The 23,468-nt window shown below is 34.4% G+C and overlaps 1 protein-coding gene across 2 annotated transcripts in view; it reads left to right on the forward strand.

Annotated features, from left to right (window-relative positions):
• The window catches only part of NEDD1 (NEDD1 gamma-tubulin ring complex targeting factor), a 45,030-nt gene that overhangs the window by 13,510 nt on the left and 8,052 nt on the right, over window positions 1–23,468 (forward strand). For both annotated transcript variants that reach the window (XM_082666129.1, XM_082666130.1), the window contains exons 6-13: window positions 11,122–11,351; window positions 13,006–13,207; window positions 13,588–13,783; window positions 17,330–17,458; window positions 19,863–19,910; window positions 20,841–21,043; window positions 21,912–22,065; window positions 23,004–23,160. In XM_082666129.1, the coding sequence (XP_082522255.1) occupies window positions 11,122–11,351; window positions 13,006–13,207; window positions 13,588–13,783; window positions 17,330–17,458; window positions 19,863–19,910; window positions 20,841–21,043; window positions 21,912–22,065; window positions 23,004–23,160 (1,319 nt within the window). The remainder of the gene's footprint in view (window positions 1–11,121; window positions 11,352–13,005; window positions 13,208–13,587; window positions 13,784–17,329; window positions 17,459–19,862; window positions 19,911–20,840; window positions 21,044–21,911; window positions 22,066–23,003; window positions 23,161–23,468) is intronic.

Genomic DNA, 23,468 nt, shown 5'->3' on the forward strand with positions numbered 1-23,468 from the left:
GAATAAAATAGAGAAAGTTGAAGGAGGGAGGATTTCATCTGGGTCTAAGGCTTATAACTGATTTTGTTTTGTTTTGTTTTACTAGTATATTAACTGGCCTCTGACAGTTATTTGATTCTAGCTTGTATTAGGGTTAGCTCTTTACATGTCCACATTATAGTTGGAACTGTGTCTTGTTTCTTTGTACTCAGCCATTGTCTAACTTTGTGCCTTATATGGAAAAGATCCTCAATAAATATATGAGTATATGAATACATTTAAAGATAACAAAGATCTTAATAGGCTAATAAAGAACTTTGGGAGAGGGATATTTTATATGGAGGAAATCATATGAAGAAAAACAAGGAGAAAGGAAAGCGTATGGGTTTTATATAGGGCTAATGTGAGAAAAAGATTAGAAAGGTAAGCAGGAACGTAGTGTTGAAGTGGGACTTTGAATGCCAGACCAAACTTTGGCTTTTATTTTGGAAGGCATTTAGGGAACTCAGAATTTTTTGATTAGTTGAATATTAGAATCATAGAAACCTTGAACTGAGAAAAGACTTTAGAGGTAATCTCACTTTCTGCATTTTATGGTTGAGGATAAGTGATTTGCCACAGAGAATGTATTAATATTGTCATAAAAATAGGAAATAATATTTTGTTTTTGTAATTTTTTTGGTTATTATGATAATGGAGACATAAAACCTAAGCCCACAGAAGTTGGAACTATTGGAAAAAAATCGTATCTAGTGTTCAGATGCCTTGCTTTTTAAAGAAATAGAGTAATTTTCTCCTCCTCCTTCCTCTTTTCTCCTTCCTCTTCCTCTTCTTCTTTTTCTCTTTCTTCTTCCTCTTCTTCTTTTCCTCTTTCTCCTCCTCACTTCTTTGGTATATTAGAAGCATGCTAAATTTAGATTTATAAATTCTGGGTTGACTTTTCAGTAACATAAATATTAGGTCACATACTACCATGTATATTCTTAGATTTCAGTTTTTATTGTATTTTGCTAGAGGGTTTTCTTATTAAAACAAAAGATGAAGGAATAGTCGTGAAAACATTAGGTTTGGTTACTGCTCTTGGCCTTATTGTGTGTAAAATCTTAAAGTTTTAAAAATTGAGATAACTTACATATAATAAAGTACATATATCTTAAATACACAGCTTGATGAATTTTTATATATATATATCTTAAATACACAGCTTGATGAATTTTTATACATACATACACCTGTGTAACTACATACTACCAGAATCAAGATACAGAATCTTAATCCTTTCCAGTCACTGCCTCATATTTCTTAAAAGAATTATATGTGTCTGGTTTCTCTTAGTCTTCATTATGTTTGCTTTGTTGCATGGAATAATAGTAGTTCATACTGTTTTACTACTGTGTAGTATTCCATTATATGGATGTGCCACAATTTATTTATCCATTCTACAGTTGATGGACACATGAACTGTTTCCAGTTTGTAGCTATTGTGAGAAAGCTACTATAAATATTCTTATATAAGTCTTTTTATGGATATATGTTTTCATTTCTCTTGAGTAAATACTCAGGAGTGAAATTGCTGGGTCTTAGGGTAGGCATCAATTTTTACTTTATTAAAAATTGCCAGAAAGGTTTTAAAGTGCTTGTGCCATTGTCTACTTCTCCCAGCAATGTATGTGAGATCCAGTTGCTCCACGTTTTTGCTTATACCAAATATTGTCTAATTAACTTTAACCACTTTGATGGTTGTGTAGTTGTATCTCATTGTGGTTTTAATTTGCATTTTTCTGTGTTGAATGAGTTGGCACACTTTTATATACTGTGAGGTCACTGTTCAAGTCTGTTTATCCTTTTTGTTTGGGGTTATTTCTGTTTTTCTGATTGATTTATAGTTTATTCTGTATTCCAGATGGAGTCATCTTTTGGATAAACACGTTGCATATATCTTCCTTTAGCCTACGGCTTGCCTTTCCACTCTCTTAATGCCTTTAAAAAAAAATGAACAGAAATTCTTAAATTTATGTCTGTTATGCTCCATTTCAAATTAATTTTTGTATATGGTGTGAGATGGGGTTCATCTTTCTATACAGGTATATAGTTATGCCAACATTATTTATTACAAAGTCCATCCGATTGCCACTGGGGTGAGTGTAGGTGGTGAGAGGGTTCAGAGAGCATTCAGGCAGAGGTTATATCACCTTGTAGAATTCTTACTACCATTTATTGTGTTTCAAGTATAGTGATCATTGCTTTATATTACATTTTCTCATTTATTCTTTGCTACTCACTTGTGAGGTGTAGGTTATTCTCATTTTACAAGTGAGAAAACTGAGATTCCAGGACTTTCTGATCACAAGATTCTTAACTGACTGATCTGAAGGTCGACTCTTGAAGAGTGGTAGCATTGTTTCCTTTTGAGTCTCTTTCTAGCTCAGAGACAGCTGAATGTATAAGGATTTGAGGATCCAAACTTCTGGAAACTTTGCAGTATTCTCTTGTCACTTTGTGCAAGAGTCCAACATTTATTCTTATCTCTTCTTCGCATGAAGAAAATTTTTTTAAATTCTAGGTGACAGGTTGCTGTATTGTTGATTTTCAAAGGATTTTTTTCATTGATTACTTTGCATGGCAAAACTGAATATATCTTCTAGTTTAGGAAAACAGTAATGCTCAAAGCTTATCTCTTGTGCAAGGTCAGATGAACCAGAACCTAGATTTTCGCGTTCTTGGTGCCTCTTGTTTGGGCAGTTGGCATCTCTATAAGCTTTTTTGGTATAGCTCTACATTGTAAATCCCACATTTATTTGGAGAGCTAGCTGTGTGAGCCTGGGCAAGTGACTTAACTCTCAAGCCTCCTTTTCCTTAACTGTCAAGTGAGAATGAAAATATACTTTCAACAGGGTTTTGTTTGGTTTTGGTGTTTTTTGTTTTTTGTTTTTTTTTGGTCTAGATGAGATGCTAACATAGTTCCTAACATGTGGAGATTAGGGAACTTTAGTGTGAACTTTTAATGAATAATCATATTAATTTACTAAAATAGCTTTTGTGATTTACTTCTGCAAACTGGTTTGAACATCTTTAGGTTTAATGTGTTCCCTCCAAACCCCTGCTAATTAACCAGTTGTAACTTGACCTCAGTAATCATATTTTGTGTTTTAGAGCAACTTAGAATAAGGAGAGCATTAAAGAAGGTGAAGAAATCGAACTGGAGTGTGTTGGGTTTTTTCCCTTTTCCTGGAACAAATGTTTATATATTTTTCGTGTACTATATTATTTCATTTTTCTCTACAGCATTAAAGCAGAGTGCCATGGGTTAGGAAATACCACTTGGCCTCTTTGTATGTAAGTATGCAGTCTCAGTTTTCTTAGTGAAGAAAGTCACAGTTATGATTTTGTATACTTACGTTTCCGTTTTACAGGCAGCATAATTGAAATCTGTGGAGGCTTTTTTTTTATTAAGATTCCTCACAATTCATTTATGATTTCAAGTATATTAAATATTCATTTTTTTAATTTAAACAATGTTCATAAAAATTTCAAGTCTGTCTAAAAATTGACATAATTCAATTCCAATACACTGTCACCCAGCCCATTTTCTACACTGACAGTTTTACTATAGGGTTTGGGTTTTTGAGAAAAATAGTAGGTAGGGCACATATAATGATTAAATTAAAATGTTCTATTTTTGTTTCTGTGAACAATCAAGAATTTGAAATCTTTAAAAATCATCAAATTGATTTCTTAGCAAAAGTGACAAAACCATGGAGTCTCACTGAATCTGCATTATACTGAATTTCATATTGGAAATGAGATTGCCTGAATATATTGAGAATCTTACTTTGAAATGTCTGAGCTGAATTGAAGCTGTTAGTTTTTTGTGGATCGCAGTGTCTGTCTGCAGGGGAGAAAGAGCCTTACTGCTTCTGCAGAGCTGCCAGGGCTGACAGACTCCTTAGCATTTAATTGCAAGTCGCTATTTGGCAAGTTCAGCAGCTTAGGCTCACAAATAGGTTAACCTGTGTTGCCTTTCTCAGACTGCACCCTTTTTGAAAGCAGTTAAAACGTGGATCTATTTTATTGATTTCTTAGATTTAAAAGTGATTTTTAAATGCAATGTCTGTGAGATTTTAAATATAGCATTTTTCAGTATATGTTAAATAAGTCCATTTTCTTCAGTTAAATTTTTGACATTTTAGGTATAGCTTTTGTAAGTATTAATAAGCCTTATGAGTATGGAGATCTGGTAAATAATTATTAATTACATTTTAAAAATAATTATTTTATCAAGAATGAATTTAATTCCAGTTTAGTTAACTTGGTTGACTGGTTTTGTTTACACCTGAACTTTGGCGCTCAAATAGTTTGACTGACTACAAAGCTTTATATCAAGAATAGTGGTTTCCTTTATGTTATATGGGAATGTTGGTATACAGTTGTATACTATGGTATAATATGTTCTTGATTCTCTTTATATATTTCTTTAGTATTTGTATACTTTTCTAGCCTTTATATTATGTTTTTGAGCAGTTTTATGATTGACATGTTGGCATAAAATAAACTTCCATATGTTTATATATTCTTAAAGTATAATTTTTCCTTTTGTTCTTCTCTTCTACATTTTAATAGGAAGTGATTTGAAGAATGTTTTCTTGCAGTTTCTCTGTATAGCTCTGTCTTCCATCCATAAAGTTATAATCATTCTGTTGGTCCAATCTTGTCTTCTGCTTTTTCTTATTAGTGTTCTGTCCCAGGTATTCTCATATTGCTAGTCTTCATAACTATAATTTTTAATGGCTACATAATATTCCATTGTTCAAATGCCACAGCATATTTAAACATTTCTGTACTTTAGGTGTTTTCCAAATTTTTATAATCACGAGTAACATATGTTAATATTGTTTCCATAAGTGTATGTTTTCTGCTTTGACTTTTTCTTTGAGATTACAAATTCTCTTTCAACATAACTCAGTAGCAGCAGGCTCACATTTTCTTTCCTTGAGGAGTTCAAGTGTGTTACTCTATCATTTTTGGTCTCAAATGTCTGATGATAATTTAAGTATTTTTTTCTTATAAGTCACTTGTTCTTTTTCCCTGTATGTCCAAAAGATTTTTTTTTCCTTTAAAATTCAGTAATTTTACTAGACTATGTCTTGGTGTTGGTCATTCTGTATTGTTATTCATAGGTACATGGTATGCTCAATTAACATGTAGTTTCAAATCTTTTCTTCTTTCAGGAAGTTTTCTTGAATTATAGTTTTTAGTATTTGATATTTTCTTTATCTCTGTTTTTTTCCTTGTTGGATCTTCTTATCTTCAGTGATTTACTACTGTCTCTCAAATCATTTTTAACTTTTTCCTTATTTTTGACTTTTAAAAAGTCTTTCCTTTTGACCTATCTTTATGGTATTATTTGTTGAATTTATTCATTCTGTATTCCTTTTACCTTTAATGAAGGCTACATAATGTAGCCTGCATTTTTAAAAGGATTAAAATTGCTAATTGTTTTCCAAGTTCTGACATCTCATTTCTGAGTTTTCTAATTCTGATTTATGTTGTTTTTTAAGGTCTTGTATCATTTTATTGTCTTTCTGGTCATCTGTTGAGAATGTCTTTCTTCTTATTCTCTTTGTTCTCATAGTAACTTTGTATGGGATTTATCTGTGAAGTCAGTTTCCCTGAACTCCTAGACAGAGATGGAGTTTAGAGGGCATCTTTTCTAACTTTTCTGAGGTTGCTTGGCTTTGTGCTACTCCTGTACTTGTATGTGAATTTTCACTTTCCTTCAACTATATTGACTCCATCCCATTCAGTTTGTTTCCACTCTTAGTAGTGTCTTCTCAGTATGGTGCCCTGACCTGGGAAGGAGATACCTTGGCTGGACAGTTTTGGGAGTTCATTGGAGCTAAACTGCTCTAGCCCTTCAGACCTTTCTGCAAACCTCTTGCATAGAACCACTAATGCATTGGATATTCCTGGTCTAGCTGATGTTGTCAATTGGTCACCATGCTTTCCTGTGAAAACCTTTCGGCTCTTTGGGGCTTTTCCTGTTCTCAGATCTGTCTCAGTCCCTGTAATTTCCTTCTGCTTCCTCTTGCACAGATACTAATACTATGAAGGACTATGGCTGTTAAATGTTTGACTTACTAGTGTGTATTTTGGGGCTCATTGGGATACCTGATAGTCTAGTTTTGTTGTAAATGTTTTCATGGGGTTTTAGTTCTGCTATTTGGTTTGCTATCTATCTGTAAAACACACACACACATACGCACACACTCACATACTTCTACTCACTGTCTGTGCTGGGATTCCCCAAGACCAGGTTTGATGTTTCACTAGGAGGACTCACAGGACTCAACATGTAGTCATACACATGGCTATGATTTATTACAGTGAAAGGATACAAAGCAAAATCAGCAAAGGGAAAAAGGTGCATTGGGTGAAGTCCCAAGGAAGCCAAGTATAAGCTTCCAAGAGTGTTATCTCAGTGGAGAGGATGTACTTAATTTCCCCATCAAATTGTGACAACATGTATGGAACATTGTCTACAGGGAAGCTTGTTAGAGACTCACTGGCCAGGGACTTTGTTGGAGGTTGGTTACCTAGGCACCCTCTGCCTAGCATGTACCGAAATTCCAAACTCTACTAAGGAAAGCAGGTGTTCAGCCATGGTTCAGCCATAAACCATATCTTTTGCACAAACAGTTTAGGCACAGTGAGCCACTCTTATCAGTCGGTGAGCCACTCTCTTCAGCTAGGGTGGTGGGAACCCTCCAAAAATCCAAGTTCCAAGACTCCAGCCAAGGGCCAGTCTTGAAAGCAGGACTTTCTAAAGATAAGCAGTCTCAGGCCTGCTTGTGCACACATACACACAAAAATGGGGGGATTCAGGGAGATTAAAAAACTCTGCCACCATCACAACCTCTGTCTTCTCAGAGCTCTCCCGTTACAAGGACTTTAAGCAAGACAGAATTATGTTCAGATATCCAGTTTTGAAGAGGTTATTGCTGCAGTAGTGTGAAGGATGGATAGCAAGCCATTGAGAATGGAAATGGGCAGTAGCTCAGGTGACAGATGATTGGTGCTTGAAATAAGACACTGGGAATGAAGAAGAGGGAGGAATGGAGTTGAACGGATACTGTATATTTACGAGTGTGTATATGTATGTATGTTTGTATATGTACATGCATATATATATAGTCATATATGTATCAGAGACTATAAAGCTATAAGAATGTGAATGTACATTCCTATCTCTGTGAAGGGGAGGCTTTTCTAAGTGTAGGAACAACGTCATAAGTCATGGGACAAGTTTGATGTATTTAAGTACATAAAAATCTAAAATCTGACAAAAAGCAAGATGATAAAAATCAACAAAGTTGAAAAGAAAATGGGGAAAATATTTATGTCTATGAGAGCATTAATGTCCTTATTATATTAAGATCAATTGCAAATTAGTATTTTAAAAATCTTAATAGCCCAATAGAAAATAAGCAAAATAGATTAATGGGCAGTTCACAAAAGAAGGACGACAAATGGTCACTTAGCATTTTTCAACCGAGAACCTTTAAAGCGTGAACAACAATAAAATACAAATTCTTTTATAAAGTAGCAATTTTTAAAAATAATAGTAGTCAGGGTACTTGGAAATTGGAAATAGCCTAAGTGTCCATCATTAGATTATTTAGATAAATTGATATACTCGTACATTCATATATTATCCAGCTATTAAAATCATGTAGTAGATATTAATAACACAGCTAACTTTATAATAATAAAGTATGGTCCCAAGTTTGCTGTTGGTACTTTACTCAAACGCAAACATACATATACACAGAAAAATACTTAAAGGATATCCTCCAAATTATTAACCAGTTTTTCTCTAGGTGGTAGGATTATGGATGGTTTTTCTTTTCCTTTTTGTGATTTTTTTTCAAAGAAACATTTCCAAATATTTATAGCAGGGGTCAGCAAATTATGACCTATAGGCTGGCTGTTATTTTTCCTAGAAATATCTTGAATATGGAACAAGATAGGGACTTAACAAATGCTGTTGATACTAAAATGAGTTAATACTTATTTTAAATATAATTTAGATAAACATTTCATTTATCCAGGATCATTAGATATTCTCTTGATATTCTAAATAGATGATGATTTAATAGATGTAGAAGGCTCAGAAATGAAGGTCTGTTATCAAAGAGTTAGAGGTGAGTTATTGACAGAAACCAGTGTGGCTACTTAAGGGTCTTTTAAAAACTTATATGTAAAAGATGCTCAAATGTATAGTACATGAATGAATGTGTGAGTCATGAACCTGTGAGAATAGTAGCAACACCTACTATGTACCTGGCTTTTTGAAGAAATGCTATTTAATCCTTAAAGTAACCTTGACAGGCAAACAAAAGTGTTTTCTGTGTTGTTCATGAGAACACTGAGGCTTGGAGAGTTTAAGAAGTTTTTACCCAAGTCATACAGAGTTTCGCTCTACTTGAAACGCAGGTTCATCTGAGAGGAAGATTTATGGTTATCTTTAGTCTTGTTTTTCTTTTCTAAATGAGTTGCCATATAGGTCCACAGAATTTGAGGCAATGTATGGAATTTAGGTTTTGACTTAAATTCATTTTAAATTATTTATTAAGTTTTACAGTGGTCCCTCTTTATCTGTGGGCGATGCGTTCCAAGACCCCCAGTGCATGCCTGAAACTGCAGTTAGTACCGAACCCTGTATATACTATGTGCTTTTCTACACATGCATACCTATAATAAAATTTAATTTATAAATTAGGCACAGTAAGAGATTAACAACAATAATAAAATAGAACAATTATAACAATATACTGTAATAAAAGTTTAGTGAATGCGGTCTCTCTCTCAAAATATCTTACTGTACAAATTTAACGCCATTTCCATCCTAACTAAGCATTTATCACACACTGTGGCTATAACTCACAGTTTGAGGTGCGCAGCAAAACTAGCATTAATTTCTTTATCCTTCCTCATAATTTCATGGTTAGAAGATTCATTCTTACCATAGTTTTTTTTCTTTTCTTATTATGATTAAGTTGAGAACTTTTACCTTTTCACTTAACGGAAGCACTGCACCCAGCTTCTCTTTGGCATATCTGAATTGCCAATATCATTAGTGTTGCACTTTGGAGCCATTATTAAGGTTACTTGAACACAAGCACTGCAATACCTTGATAGTTGATTTGACAGCTGAGATGCCTACTAAGTGACTAATGGGCAGGATACCCTGGACAAAGGGTATCCTGGCGTACTGGAGTGAGATTTCATCATGCTACTTAGTGCTCAATTTAATATTTTTGAATTGTTTATTGCTGGAATTTTCCATTTAATATTTTTGGACTGTGGTTGACCACGGTACGTACCTGAAACCATGGAAATTGAAGTTGTGGACAAGGTAGGGACTACTGTATATAAAACAGTAAGCTCCTTGTTCCCTGCTGTATTCAAGCAGATTCTGGATGGCCCGTATTTTAAGAATGTTTTAGCAAATTACTACTGTGCCTAAGAGGTTGAACTTTATGAACTTTGAGTATCTAGAAGGTCTATGATTTTATGGTGATGTTTTGTTTTTAATGTTCTGCTTGTGCATTTTATCCAAATTTAGATTATGTGAAGGGCTATAACTATATAAACTCTTAAAATGCTACAGAAGTCTTTTACAAATTAATATTTTGCTTATGTTTAGGTAGGTTGGTATATGACTCTGCAAACATTATAATTCACTAAGGCTCTCTATATCTTTTATATAGTCAAGGTCCATGTAGTTTATTTTTTCTTGAGTGTAGACCAGAGGAAAGATTTGTCTATTCAAATGAATATGCTTTTCCTCAACAAAAATGGAAAATATAAACCAAAATTTTGTTTGTACTTTAGCCATATGAAAATGAGGAGCCCAATTTCATGGTTGACCGTAGTGATTATCTTACCTGAGGTGTCGGGTTACAAATACTCGTTTCCTTAGACAGAATTTGTGTTATGTTATTCCTAAATATTTTTTTGTTGTTGAGGGCTAATACTTACTATTTTGAAACATCTTAGAAGTAGAATATGAGTTTTTTAATATATAAAAGCTGGTGGTTTTAAATCTTTTTGGAGTGTGATAGATTAGATAGAACAAACAAAAAGCCCTCAGGTTTGACTTTTGTTCTGTGGCAGTTTTATCTGGGACCTATATGTGTAGTTGATACCTGCCATCTAGAACATGATTCATTGCTTGACTCCGGACTATAACTAAACTGTTTGAAGGTGTCTTATAGCTAGTTTCCCACTCTTGTGGATTCTACTTAATATTCATTTCTATACTTACATTGCTATTTCTGTGTGGGGGGAAAATAGCTTAAATGTAAAATACTTAATTCTCAGCACGATAAATGATAATATCAGTCAAGTTTGAAAGCAACATTTTAGTAAAAGTAGATAAAATTCATCCAGTTTTAATCTAAGACCTGTTTACTCAAACTGGATCTTTGTATATTCTTGTCCAGCAGAAACTAGAAAGAATGTCTCCACTGCCTCTAGAGATGAGTGTTTTAGAGAAAGGCTAGCGTTGCCCTCAGGCCAAAGCTTTTGAAAGAATGGGTATATAGTCCATCCCCAGTCTAGAGTGTTGCCAATTCCCCTTTGTGTTTTAGTTAATTTTTTATTGTGCTTCAAGTGTTGAATTGCCAGCACATCAGTTTCAAGCATATCCAGATATCAAAAATATATACTGAAAACAAATGCAAAATATTATTGCTTATTCTCTACCAGCGTTCCCTTATACTTATTCATGATTTGACTGTGACTGGGCCTTTTATTTAGGTGGAATGTTCTAATCCTGATGAATTAATGTAGTTTACCTCAATATATTGTATTTTTCTTCTGAAAAAGAGGTGACTGAGGTAACTCTACTCCAACATAATAAAATCATGACAAATATTCAGTTACTAGAATTAAGATGTCTTAGGGTCATCTTATAGCCCACTAAATGATTTTATGGTTGTCATGATTGAAACCTGTTATGCGATAAACCAGAGAAGTTCTAAATCCCTTGTGAATAATGTGGTTGGCCATATTTATACTTTATATAAAATGTTCTTATGTATGCTTACAATTCCGTAAAATTTATTTTTATTTTCCTAGTCTGTTCGGCACTTGAAGTATTCCTTGTTTAAGAAGTCGCTACTGGGCAGTGTTTCGGATAATGGAATAGTAACTCTCTGGGATGTGAATAGTCAGAGTCCATACCATAACTTTGACAGTACACATAAAGCTCCAGGTTCAGGCATCTGTTTTTCTCCTGTCAATGAATTGCTATTTGTAACTATAGGCTTGGATAAAAGAATCATTCTCTATGACACTTCAAGTAAGAAGTAAGTATAACATGCTCATTTCTTAATTTAGTAACAAATAATTCTTTCATTAGCAGCCATATTTGTGATTTGTATAGACCTCTGATTAATGTTAGAAGATGTAAAGTTTGTGTATTTGTTATCTAATAAGGTAGAATTTTCTTTTTTTTCCCATGCAGAAAAAACTAGATGAGATGTGGGTGTTCTTTAGAGCAGCAGTCCCCAACCTTCTTGGCACCAGGGACCGGTTTTGTGGACGGGGTGGGGTGGGGTGGGGTGGGGGGTGGGGGGATGGCTTAGGCCGTAATGCGAGTGCAGAGCAGCAGATGAAGCTTTGCTCGCTCGCCCTCAGTCCGCTCACTTCCTACTGTGTGCAGCGCGGGCCGCGGACCCGAACCCATCCGTGGCCTGGGGGTTGGGAACCCCTGCTTTAGAGTACTTCTGGATGATGAATGTTGAGGGGTAGCATGTTAATGATTTCACATCTTTATTTTAGCATGCATGCATATTACTCTTTTTCAGAATACAACTAAATTTGTGTATTTTTAAAGCAATATGATTAATTTGCTTTAAAATTAATTCATTATCTAGAGCAGGGTTTCTAAACTGTTGACATTTTGGGCTGGATAATTCTTGGTTGTGGGGAGCTGTCCTGAGCATTGTAGGATATTCAGCAGCATCCCTGGCCTCTACTTACTAGATGTCAGTAGTACTCCACAAATTAAAAGTAGTAAAATTACCCCCAGTTGAGAACCACTGATATAGAGCTAAAGGGTACATAATTCTCTAAGTATCTAGGTCTGTTATGCCTTCTTGTTCTTCTTACAGTTATAAGTGTGCTTGGTTAGCTTAAAAAACAAAAAAAACCTGCAAAACTGCAAGAGGTGTATTCAAGACACCTAACAATATCTAATGATCATGTGAAAGGAAGTGGCATTATTATAATATTACTGCTAGGGAAGGACCTACTGTGAGCCCCTTTTTAAAGTTTACTGTTACTTATTTTACTTTTCTTTTTTTTTTTTTTTTATTCTTTTCTTTTTTGAACTAATTTACTGAGAACCCTAACAGTAAACCATTCCTCTCGTATACCTGACACTCCAGCAAGGAGTTCAGCTTCAGCAGATCAGTATCCATACTTCTGTATTAGCTTCTGGGGGGATTAAACCTCATGAATCCTTTTAGCTTTTGGGTCAAGAGATGCATAACCAAGAGCAAAGTAGCAGCTGCTTCCTTGTCAAAGGTCATAATCCTCTTGAGGCCTAAGCAGGTCACTAAATGGAAAGGGGATACTTGGAGCCTCCTTAACCCTGAGGCTATAGAGCCCTTATTTGTGGAGTAACATGCAGGAATTCTATCACGTTCACTGCCAAAATAATAATTACTCAAAGAAATAGGTCCTGTTTCTAGAAGATGTAGAATGTATTGTATCTATTGGAAGTGAATAGAAAAATAGGATGGAGTGCTTAGCAGTTCCTTTACATGCCATTGTAGTAGAAATGTCTCCAGGTCTAATTCTGCATTTCTGCTTTAAACAAACATTTGAGATGGGTATTCCAAGTAACTGTGCCGAAATCTAAGTAACTTTGGTTTTGGTTTACAGTTGTTTATATGTCGTATAAGCTTATATATATACATTCACATATCTACATATACTTTGCTCTCCTTTCCAAAGGCTAGTGAAAACTTTAGTGGCTGACGCTCCTCTAACTGCAGTAGATTTCATGCCTGATGGAGCCACTTTGGCTATTGGAGCTTCCCGTGGGAAAATATATCAATATGATTTAAGGATGTTGAAATCACCAGTTAAAACCATCAGTGCACATAAGACATCTGTGCAATGTATAGCATTTCAGTACTCCACTGTCCTTTCTAAGGTAAGATATTTTCTTTGTTTTCAGCATTTTTGATTTTACTAAATAAATCTAGTTCAGAATATAGAAATCATATGTTGTCAATTAAACACAGTGTAGTTTTGCTTCATAATAATTTTTATATCAAAGCATTGTAAATAATTTTAGTACAAATCCATTTGATACTTAGTTTTAAAACTTTTTTTGCGCTTTTCACATTTCTCTCTCTTCAAAAATATTAAAAGGTTTTTATGGTTCAGAGGGAAACTCTCACATCCACCAGCAAGCTTAAGATTTCTAAGGGAAAAACAATATTTTTTAAACTAATAGGGAATTTATGAAATATTAATGTCTCGTGTGGAGCATTAGAAACCTGATCTTTTAAATATTCCCTTCCGTTTCAGTCAGGTTTAAATAAAGGCTGTTCAAATAAGCCCACAGCTGTGAACAAACGTACTGTTAACGTGAGCACTGCTAGTGGAGGAGTCCAGAATTCTGGAGTTGTCAGAGAAGCAGCTACCACTTCCATTGCCACAGTTCTGCCACAGGCCACGACAGCAGTTGTGGGGAAAGGAACAGTTGCTCTTCAAGACAAAGCAGGTAAATGTTGTTTATATATAGTATTTGGAGTTCCCATCCTGTCTCCTCCCCAAATGGATATCATTATCACTTTCTTTAAGAACCTAGAACTTAAATTCACTTGAGTATTTAGGTAAAATTATTAGTAGATAGTGAAAATTGAAAAAGTGAAAAATTTAACTTTAGCTATAAATGTTTAAAAGGTTAATGAAAGGTACTTCACTTACTCTGTTTAGCTGAACTTCCGTTGTAAGATATTTTAAAAACAGAATAATGCCCTCTCAGAAGTACCGCTACAGACTAGATGACTTTTCATTGTGCTTTTAGATTAATCAGTAGATAATATGAAACTTTGATGCTTTCATTATGATTTGATCTCAGTTTAAAAGAAAAAGCTATTAATGGCCCCTATACTTCAATTTTCAGACTGGAAAGTAAGTCAGGTGATGAAATGAATATATTTAAGTACTGAATAGTACCTGGCACATATTAAGCCGTAAATTAGTCATTTGTTAAATAAAAATAAATGAAAATGTTGAAATTTTTAAGGAATTTCTTCTACTCTGATAATCGTATTGATGAAACAGTTCTTAAAGAAGAGTTCATTTAGACTTTGTGAAGGTATAATATGGTGATAAGCTTCCCCATACTTACTGTAGAAGATATTCTTTGCCTACAATAAAGATCGTAATTCCCTAAATTCCTGAAAGCCTTTTTGTTTTTATTTTAAGAAGTTATGCTATACTGTCACTTTCAACATATTTTTAAAAGTCTACATGATATACCAGTATGTCTCTAAAGTATTCTTACCAGAAATGAATGTACTCATGTCTTTTTGAATTTTCAGGACAAGTACTTAAATTGAGCACAAATATTTGTTGGTGCTTTTTCAATATGAGTTTACTATTCCCAAGTATAAGCAAAACTTTAATTTGTTAGTCTTGGTAGTGTAGAATTTTTTTAAAAATATAATAAGTATATTCACTATAAATTATCTTTGAATATCTATATCATCCTTACATAAAAATCATTATATATTATGTAGAAAAATAATAAGGTCCTTATTTAAGAACTCCTAGAAACTAATACTATTGCTATCTGTTTAAAAGAAGAAATAATGTTTGCCAAGATGTTGAATTAACTATGTTATGAAAATTGGTGTTAGTTTAAAAAATTACTATTTATTTTATTCATAATTTTCAAAAATTAAAATAAAGATTCTCTCATTTATTGTAAACTTTCTGAAGTCTCAGTGTCTGTCATTTAGTTTTTAATAAGGAAGTTTATGTGTAACAATGGCAGCATTAATTAGATGTGGAAGACTTGGGTCTGCAGGGCCACCAGTTAATGATAATTCTTGGCTGATTAGCAGTTTCTGGCAAAATGCGTGTTTACTGTGCACCCACAAGGAGAAATTTCGGTTTATTGATTTTATTTGGAAATAATTGCAAACTTACAGAAAAGTTTCAGTAATAATACAAAGAACTCTTGAGTTCTAGTATATCCTTGAGCAGGTTCACCATTTTATAAATTTTACCACATTTGCTGCATCATTTTCTCTCTCTCAACTCACACACATGTACATTTTTCCCCCTGTGAAACATTGAGAGTATGTTAGACTTCAGTCTCAGATCTATCACTTTCCTGCCTGGATGACTTTAGGCAGTTTTCTTTTTTATATATATATTTTTTATTGGGGTATAGTTGTTTTACAATGTTGTGTTAGTTTCTGCTGTACAGCGAAGTGGAGTTCCCTGTGCTATACAGCAGGTTCTTATTAGTAGGCAGTTTTCTTAACCATGCTTTTTTCTCATTTTTCTCTTCCATAGATAATATTTAACATTTGAGGTTATTGTGAAAATCGGAGAAAATGTATCAAAAGGGCATAGCACATGTAGGCACTCAATAAATTATAGTGTTGCTAATATTGTCATTATGATCATTATTGCTATTACTTTAAGCATGGTGTAAAATAAATTTAAAATTTGAAATAAGTTCGTATGGTTTCTACTGAAGGTGTCCTAATTTAGTTATTGAAAAGAACCTCTGCAGGTACTTCCCTGATGGTGCCATGGTTAAGAATCTGCCTGCCAATGCAGGGGACATGGGTTCCATCCTTGGTTCGGGAAGATCCCACATGTCACGAAGCAACTAAGCTGGCGTGCCACAGCTACTGAGCCTGCGCTCTAGAGCCCGCGAGCCACAACTACTGAGCCTGCATGCCACAACTACTAAAGCCTGTGCGCCTAGAGACCATGCTCCGCAACAAGAGAAGCCACTGCAACGAGCAGCCTGCGCACCGCAACGAAGAGTAGCCCCCACTCGCCACAACTAGAGAAAGCCCGCGCACAGCCTTGAAGACCCAACACAGCCAAAAAAAAATAAATACATTTTAAAAAAAGAACCACTGTCTGCAGACTTGTTGCTAGTGCTCATTTTCAGTAGGAAACAGCCATTTAAGAAGAGAAAAATAAGGCTTTAGCACTATTTTCAAATGATACCAAGCTTCTATTTCATAAAGTTCCAGAGGCTAGAGTTATGCATCAAACATGTTGAGGACCTAGAAAAGGGAGAGAAATTTCTTCTTTATAACCGATTACACTCTTGGTATAAACACCCTTCAATGACAGTGATGTACAAATGTTTGGTCATAACTTTTGTGAGGTTATTAGGTTTATTTCATTAGCCAGGCTTGGACATTTTTGAATATTGTGAACAAAGCTAATCTTTGTTTTTATCCCAGGCTTTTCAGTTTTCATTTGGGACCAAGATGGCAAATAAAACAGTTTTAAAAATGTAAGACAGTAATATGCTACCGATTCAAATGCCAAGATTTCATCAAAGTTCTTGAATCTCTAGAACTCAGTCCTTGACCCAAAAATGAGCAAGAAGTTACTGAGCCTGCAGAGTTCCTATTATAACGTCCTTGCCCTAAAGTCATGCAATATATACTGAGAGGAAGTAAACTGCATGCCTCTTTATTGTTGTCTACTGTACTATTCTTTATGAGTTTGGTATTCTGGTTTCCTTCCTCTCAGTAAACTATCCCAAGGTTAATGAAGTCATTTAAGGTCAGTAACGCTGAGAGCAGTGTTAGGTTCCCACTGTTAGTGAAGAAAAAAATAAAAAGGGGAAAAAAGAGACCCATTCACTGCAAGCTGGGGAAAGAAACTAACGTTGCTTGAAAACTGCTATATGTTAGGCATTGTACTATATGCCTTAGAGACTTTTTTTTTAATCACTGGTAGATGATCCTAACAGTGAGTCAGTCACTAACGAAAATAAGTTAAGAAAAGTACATGAATTATTTAGAAAAGTTCTATCAAAGTAGATTTAAAAAGTGGTGTTATATGAGCAAATAAGTTATTTGCTTTTGAGGAGCCCTTCATTCCATGAAAAGGATGCTTAACTGAGCTATTGTTATATTCTGCTTTCTTTCCTGATGCCCACAGTTGTAGTGTTACCGATGATATAGGTAAGGCATTCATTTTTAGAGCCTAGCTTCTCATGATAAATTTATTATGAGAAATAATAAAAATGTTTATTTTTATATCCAATTTCTATAAGGTCTGCCTCGAAGCATAAACACAGATATTTTATCTAAGGAAACAGAGAGTGGGAAAACCCAGGATTTCTCCAGCTTTGATGATACTGGAAAAAGTAGTTTAGGTGACATGTTCTCACCTATCCGAGATGGTAAGTCTGTTCAGATCAGAGGATCATGTCCTCTTGCTTGGGTCGTCATGACATTTTTATTCTGGCTAAAAGATGTGGATAATAGCTTCAGTCTCACTCTGTTCATGATAGTTGCTAATTTTCTCAATCCCTGAGATGGTATCTTTCCCTTTGCCCAGATATTTCAAATGTTATCATTCCAAAATATATGCTAGTAATTTTCACATGGGAACCAAGCAAATAGCTCTCAAGTTAGCATTTTAATTTCCACAGAAGTTTCTTAAAGGAAGTTTTGCCTCCATAGGCAATCTTTTACTTGTATCTACTTCTAAATAAATCTTCCCCAAATCTTGGATATTTTGATAGGCAAAAAATATCTTCCTAACATAAAAAAATTTGTTTCTTTGATTATTAGTATTTAACTGGTATTAAATGTTTTCATGGAGAAATATGGCTGGGGGTTAGATTGCCTCATCTTTTACACTAACTATATATGAAAGTACCATACACATACACACACATACACACACACACACACACACACACACACACACACACACACTCCCCATTGCTAGTAGACGTTGCCATTAAAAAGAAAAAAGCCAAAAAAAACAAAAAAAAAAACCTTTGCCAGTTTGTTAAACAGAAACATATATCGTTGTTCACTCTATATGAACTAGGCACATGGTTTGGCTGTGCTATTTTGGTGCTAATGTTCATACTGTTTTCTTTACTGGGATAGTCTCACTACTAATAGCAGTATTATTAACAGTATGGGTTAATTTCTAGAAGATGATTTGGCAGACTTAAATATTCATTCTTTTTGTCCTGTTAATTCCATTTCTATAAATTTACCTAAGAAAATATTCAGAGAAGCCCACAGAGATTTGTGTGTTTACTGTTTATTTATAGTATTGAAAAACAGGAGTGAATCTAAATGTCATCAGTAGCAGGGTGTTTGAATTATTACATCCACTCATGATCTTATAAAATTTAACTTTTTACTTTAAAATTGTCTGGTTTCAAAATTTTCTTCAACTAATTTCATAAGCAGAAAGAATAAATATATACGTAGTGGTACAGAATTATTGAGTGTCTTCTGCCTTACCCCAGCTTGAAAATGACTCCTTAAATTGCCCGGTCAAATTGCTATCTTCCATCTAATAAAAGAGGAAGGATTCCTTTCAGGATGAAGAGAGGTCATACTACCTAGTTGAGGGGTAAAGAGAGGAGAGATGTGGGCAAAGGAGGTAAAAGTGGCTTGGGCTGGAGTTGAGAAAGGTTTTGGAGGTTAGCACCCAATTGTGGAGCTTTGTTTATGAGAACCGTTGGAGTAATTTTTTAATTGAAGGGGCTTTTTGAAAGTGTTTGAGTTATAAATGAAATCCTTTTTAATGGTTTTTGAAAGTAATAAAGGATATAAATTCCTTTTTAATTGCTTTTGCTGTTTAAAAAGATATGATTAGAATTTGAGCCATAGGCCCTTCGTTTATTGGAGTTTGATATTATTGATAAGAAAAAGACATGGATACTAAATATAGTGCTGGTTTTCACTGTCAAGAGATTTGTGTTTTAATCTCAAAGATTCAACACTACTTAGGTAAAAGTCTTAATCTGTTTGTGCTTCAATTTCTTCATCTTTTAAATAAGAGTACCTCTGCTTTTGTTAGGAAAAAATGAGTAACTTATATAAAAGTGTCTGTGTTGTGCGATTACTAGGTATAACACACACATGCAGATAGATGAATGGTGGAGAGATGGATGATAGTCCTACTAATATGATAATCATGTATGATAATTTATTGGCCATGTGAATTTCTGGTGAATTTTTTAATGACCTTTGCCCATTTTTCTATTAATCTGTTAAAATGGAGTTAGCAATTTTTGGTTGTTATTTGGTAAATGAATAATATTACAATACTGAAATATTCTTAAACATGTTCTACCATTGAAAAAATTTTAATGAAGCCTTATATTTTTAATAACATTGTGTTGCTTACAAAATATTTTTACATTATTTCAATTGATCCTCAAGACAGTCTTGTGAGATGGTCGGGGCATTGTCCCCATTATATAGGTACAGAAACTGAAGCATAATTATACCCAAGTCTTGTCCAAGGTGACAGAGCTATTCAGTGGTATAAGCAGAACTGGATTACAGGTCTCTGGAGCCTACTCCAGTGCTTTTTCTGGTATACCTTGCTGTCTCATTAAATGACTCTATACATAGAATTATCTTTGCTGCTATGCATGAAGCTAAAAGAATGAAAAGGGAAGTTTATATGAATACTAGCTTTACCTTCACTCAGATTTTTCTTCTTAAAACTGTTAGTCCCTGAACTCTTTGGGGAACGAATAGGAAGCCTAAATTGCTATGGCTTCTTTTTCACTATTTTTTAAATTTTATTTTCTAATTTTATTATAGATGCTGTAGTTAACAAAGGAAGTGATGAGTCCATAGGAAAAGGAGATGGTAAGAACTGTTGAGAAGTATTTTTATCAAAGTTAAAAGTGATTTTGTGTTATCTACTGCTGTGTAACAAACAAATTACCCCAATATTTTGAAGCTTAAAAGAACACTTACCATCTCATAATTGTGGGTGAAGAATCCAAGCGTGGCTTAGTTGGGTACCTTTGGCTTCGGATGTCTCATGATGTTTTAATTAGGGTATCAGCAGGGCTGCAGTCATCTCAAGGCTTGACTGGGCAAGGATCTGCTTCCAAACTCATTCATGTGGCTATTGGCCGAAGATATCAGTTCCTGCCTATGTGGGCCTCTCCACAGGGCAGCTGACAACACGGCAGCTGGCTTCTCTCAGGGCTGGTGTGAGAAAGTGAGAGGGCACTCAAGATGGAAGCCACAGTGTGTTTGTAACTTAATCTTGGAAGTGAGATCTGCCACTCTTCTGTATACTCTTTGTTAGAAGCAAGTTCCTAGGTCCAACCCACATTCCAAGGGAGGTGATTACACGAGGCCATGGATCCTTGGCAGAAGGCGGAGATCATGAGGAACCATCTTAGAGGCTACCTACCAAGATATACCACAGACATATACCAAATTAACAATTTTGTCAAAAACTTTTATTTACTAAAACATTCATTGTATTTTGCAGTTTTCAATGTATCTTCACATACAATATCTCTTTTAAGCCTCACCACTCAGGGAGGTGGATATCATCATTCACATTTACAGATCACTTAACAGTCACAGAGAGTTTTACGACTTTTACCCAAAAACTCAAATGAAATAAGGGGTAGAGCTGATAAGTGAACCTGTCTTCTGAATCGAAATCCCATGTCTTTCTACCGTATTAACATGTCTATTGTGTTAAGTGCTTTTCTTAAATATCCAAGATTGGGGAACATCCCATATAAGTGCTAGTTTTTTCCTCCTCTTTTTCAGGCCTTGACTTTCTACCACAGTTGAACTCAGTGTTTCCTCCAAGAAAAAATCCAGTAGCTTCAAGCACTTCAGTGTTGCATTCTAGTCCTCTTAATGTCTTTATGGGGTCTCCAGGGAAAGAAGAAAATGAAAATCATGATCTGACAGCTGAATCTAAGAAAATGTATCTGGGAAAACAGGAACCTAAAGACTCCTTCAAGCAGGTATCTGCCTATAAATGATATTGAACTCACTGTGTGTGTTTATCACTAGCAAGTATAATGCATCTCATCACTAGAAAGCAGGCAGCTGCCACTGGATATGTCCTAATTATTGACAGTGCTGTGCACTTACTAGGTAGAAAATATTCTTAAATCTTGATGTCACATGTTAAAAACTGAAGATTACTTTTGAAATCTGTCTTTGGATATGTTGGCGGTAACAGCAGGTGTAATCTTACACTGTTTGTTTCCTAAGACAAGATACTTGATTTAACTGTCTGTGTAAGAATATTTTATACCTGACTTCTTTTAGAATGTATTTCCATTGTAGCACAAAGCACCAAGTTGGTGGTCAAGTCTTTTACTCTAAGTCTTAGAGCAAATTGATGGTGCTGAGAAGGTATTTCATCATCATTACCTTCTGCTGTAATCTAATAGAGTCTATTGTGCAGTATGTCTGTTTATTTTCATTTTTATTTTTTAGAATGATATTGAAAAGATCATTTAAGAAGTACAAAAAAGTCTTTTGACTTATTTTTGAAATATTTCTGACCAGTTATCACATGAGAGTTTGGGGATTTATTTATTTAGTTTTTTGGCCTGTGATTGCCATTTTAAATGATATTCAACTGCAGATTCTTAGTAAATGAGCTTTTGCTTATCATGTTATCATTGAAATTGTTTTTGATTAGTAAAGTTGATTTATTTTGCCACTGGCCCTAGCAACATTTTTTTCTCCTTCAAGATACCTTTCTATTCTTCCTTTTTCTGACCGTACTTACTGGAAAAAAGAGAAAAGTAGATACAAATTATATGGATAATATGGATAAAACCGGAATTTATATATTAACTGTTTATTTTAAATGTGAAGTTTGCAAAGTTGATCTCTGGTGCTGAAACTGGAAATCTAAATACCTCTCCATCATCCAACCAAACAAGAAGTCCTGAGAAATTTGAAAAGCCAGAAAAAGAAATTGAAGGCCAGTTTATATATGAACTTCCAGTCAATGGATCCTCAACTCCAAGTAAGTACATAAAACTTCCTGATGTTTGAGTGCTAAGTTGAAAACTCCCAGTATTTCACTTGAAAAGGATAAGTTAAGAGAGTGATCATAGACGAAAAAGTTCAAGGAATTTAAAATTTATGACACTTCTCTAGTGTGTGACTCTCTTACTAGAAGACGATGAAATGGGTATGAAATGTTAAATTCAGCCACATTGATTTGGTACTCTTTGGGTGTGAATTTCATTTTCAATCCAATACGTAAGTGTCTTGATCTACTATGGTACAGATAGGAATATAGGACCCTTTGAAAATGGGTCATTAAGTACCTGAAATTGTCTTTTTTTTTCCATATTAAAGTTCTATCTATAGAGTTCATGGCAGAGACCCTAAAAACTCCATCACATTTAAAGTGATATTAGGTTCAGCGATAAGAGTTACCTATACAAAAAGCTCTTTGTATAGTAGTAGCTCTTTTATATAGATACCTATATTTTAAGATTTCTGTGGATATATTGCATTAGCTTAAACTCTAGGGCCTTGCCTGTAGAACTACTTTACTCCTCTGTTCCTTCTGTTTGTTTCTAATAGTCTTGGTTTATCTAGTTTGTGGTGTGGCTTGTCACATTCATCTTTTGTAAGAGAAAATGATTCAGAGATTCTTCAAGATTAATTCCTCTGTCGTATGTTATTACATTAGACACTTGGCAGTTTAGGTAGGTAGGTAGGTAGGTAGGTAGATAGATTGATAGAGAGAGAGAGAGATAAATGACTCATTAGAAATTAATGTCATTGAAAGTTTCTAAGATTTGTATTCCAGACAGTGAATTTTTCTAAATGTCACAAGATCACTGTTTCTTACCAGTTTTTCAAGTTTTCTCTTGCCAAATCATATTTAGAAGTGTTTGATGTCTCTTAGTCCAAGTTGACTATTAATATTTTGTCCATTTTTAATTTTAGATCCAAAGATAGCATCTTCTGTCACTGCTGGAGTTGCCAGTTCACTATCAGAAAAAATAGCTGATACCATTGGAAATAATCGGCCAAATGCACCATTGACATCTGTTCAAATCCGTTTTATTCAGAACATGATACAGGAAACATTGGATGACTTTAGGTAATTGAGAAATTATCTAGACCTTGACTAGCTTTTTTTATTAGGTGTAAAACTGTAACTATGAGTAATGTTTGTGGTTACTACTTTTGCCTAAGTTCTGGGGTCCATAAAACCATAGAAAATATGAGTTTTGTTGATCTTGAAGTGTTGAGTTTATTTTGTATCAGCTAGGAAAAGGCACATTTCCCTAGGGCAGTTATTAGATAACTTGGCAGGATGGTGTAGCAGGCTGGCTGCCATTGTGGATCTTTTTCATCATCAAACTATGGACAGATTCTGGTAAGCTCAAATGGGATTCTTACAATATT

Source organism: Grampus griseus, assembly GCF_964374135.1.
Source record: "Grampus griseus genome assembly, chromosome: 11".
In the NCBI taxonomy this organism is placed as follows: Eukaryota; Metazoa; Chordata; class Mammalia; order Artiodactyla; family Delphinidae; genus Grampus; species Grampus griseus.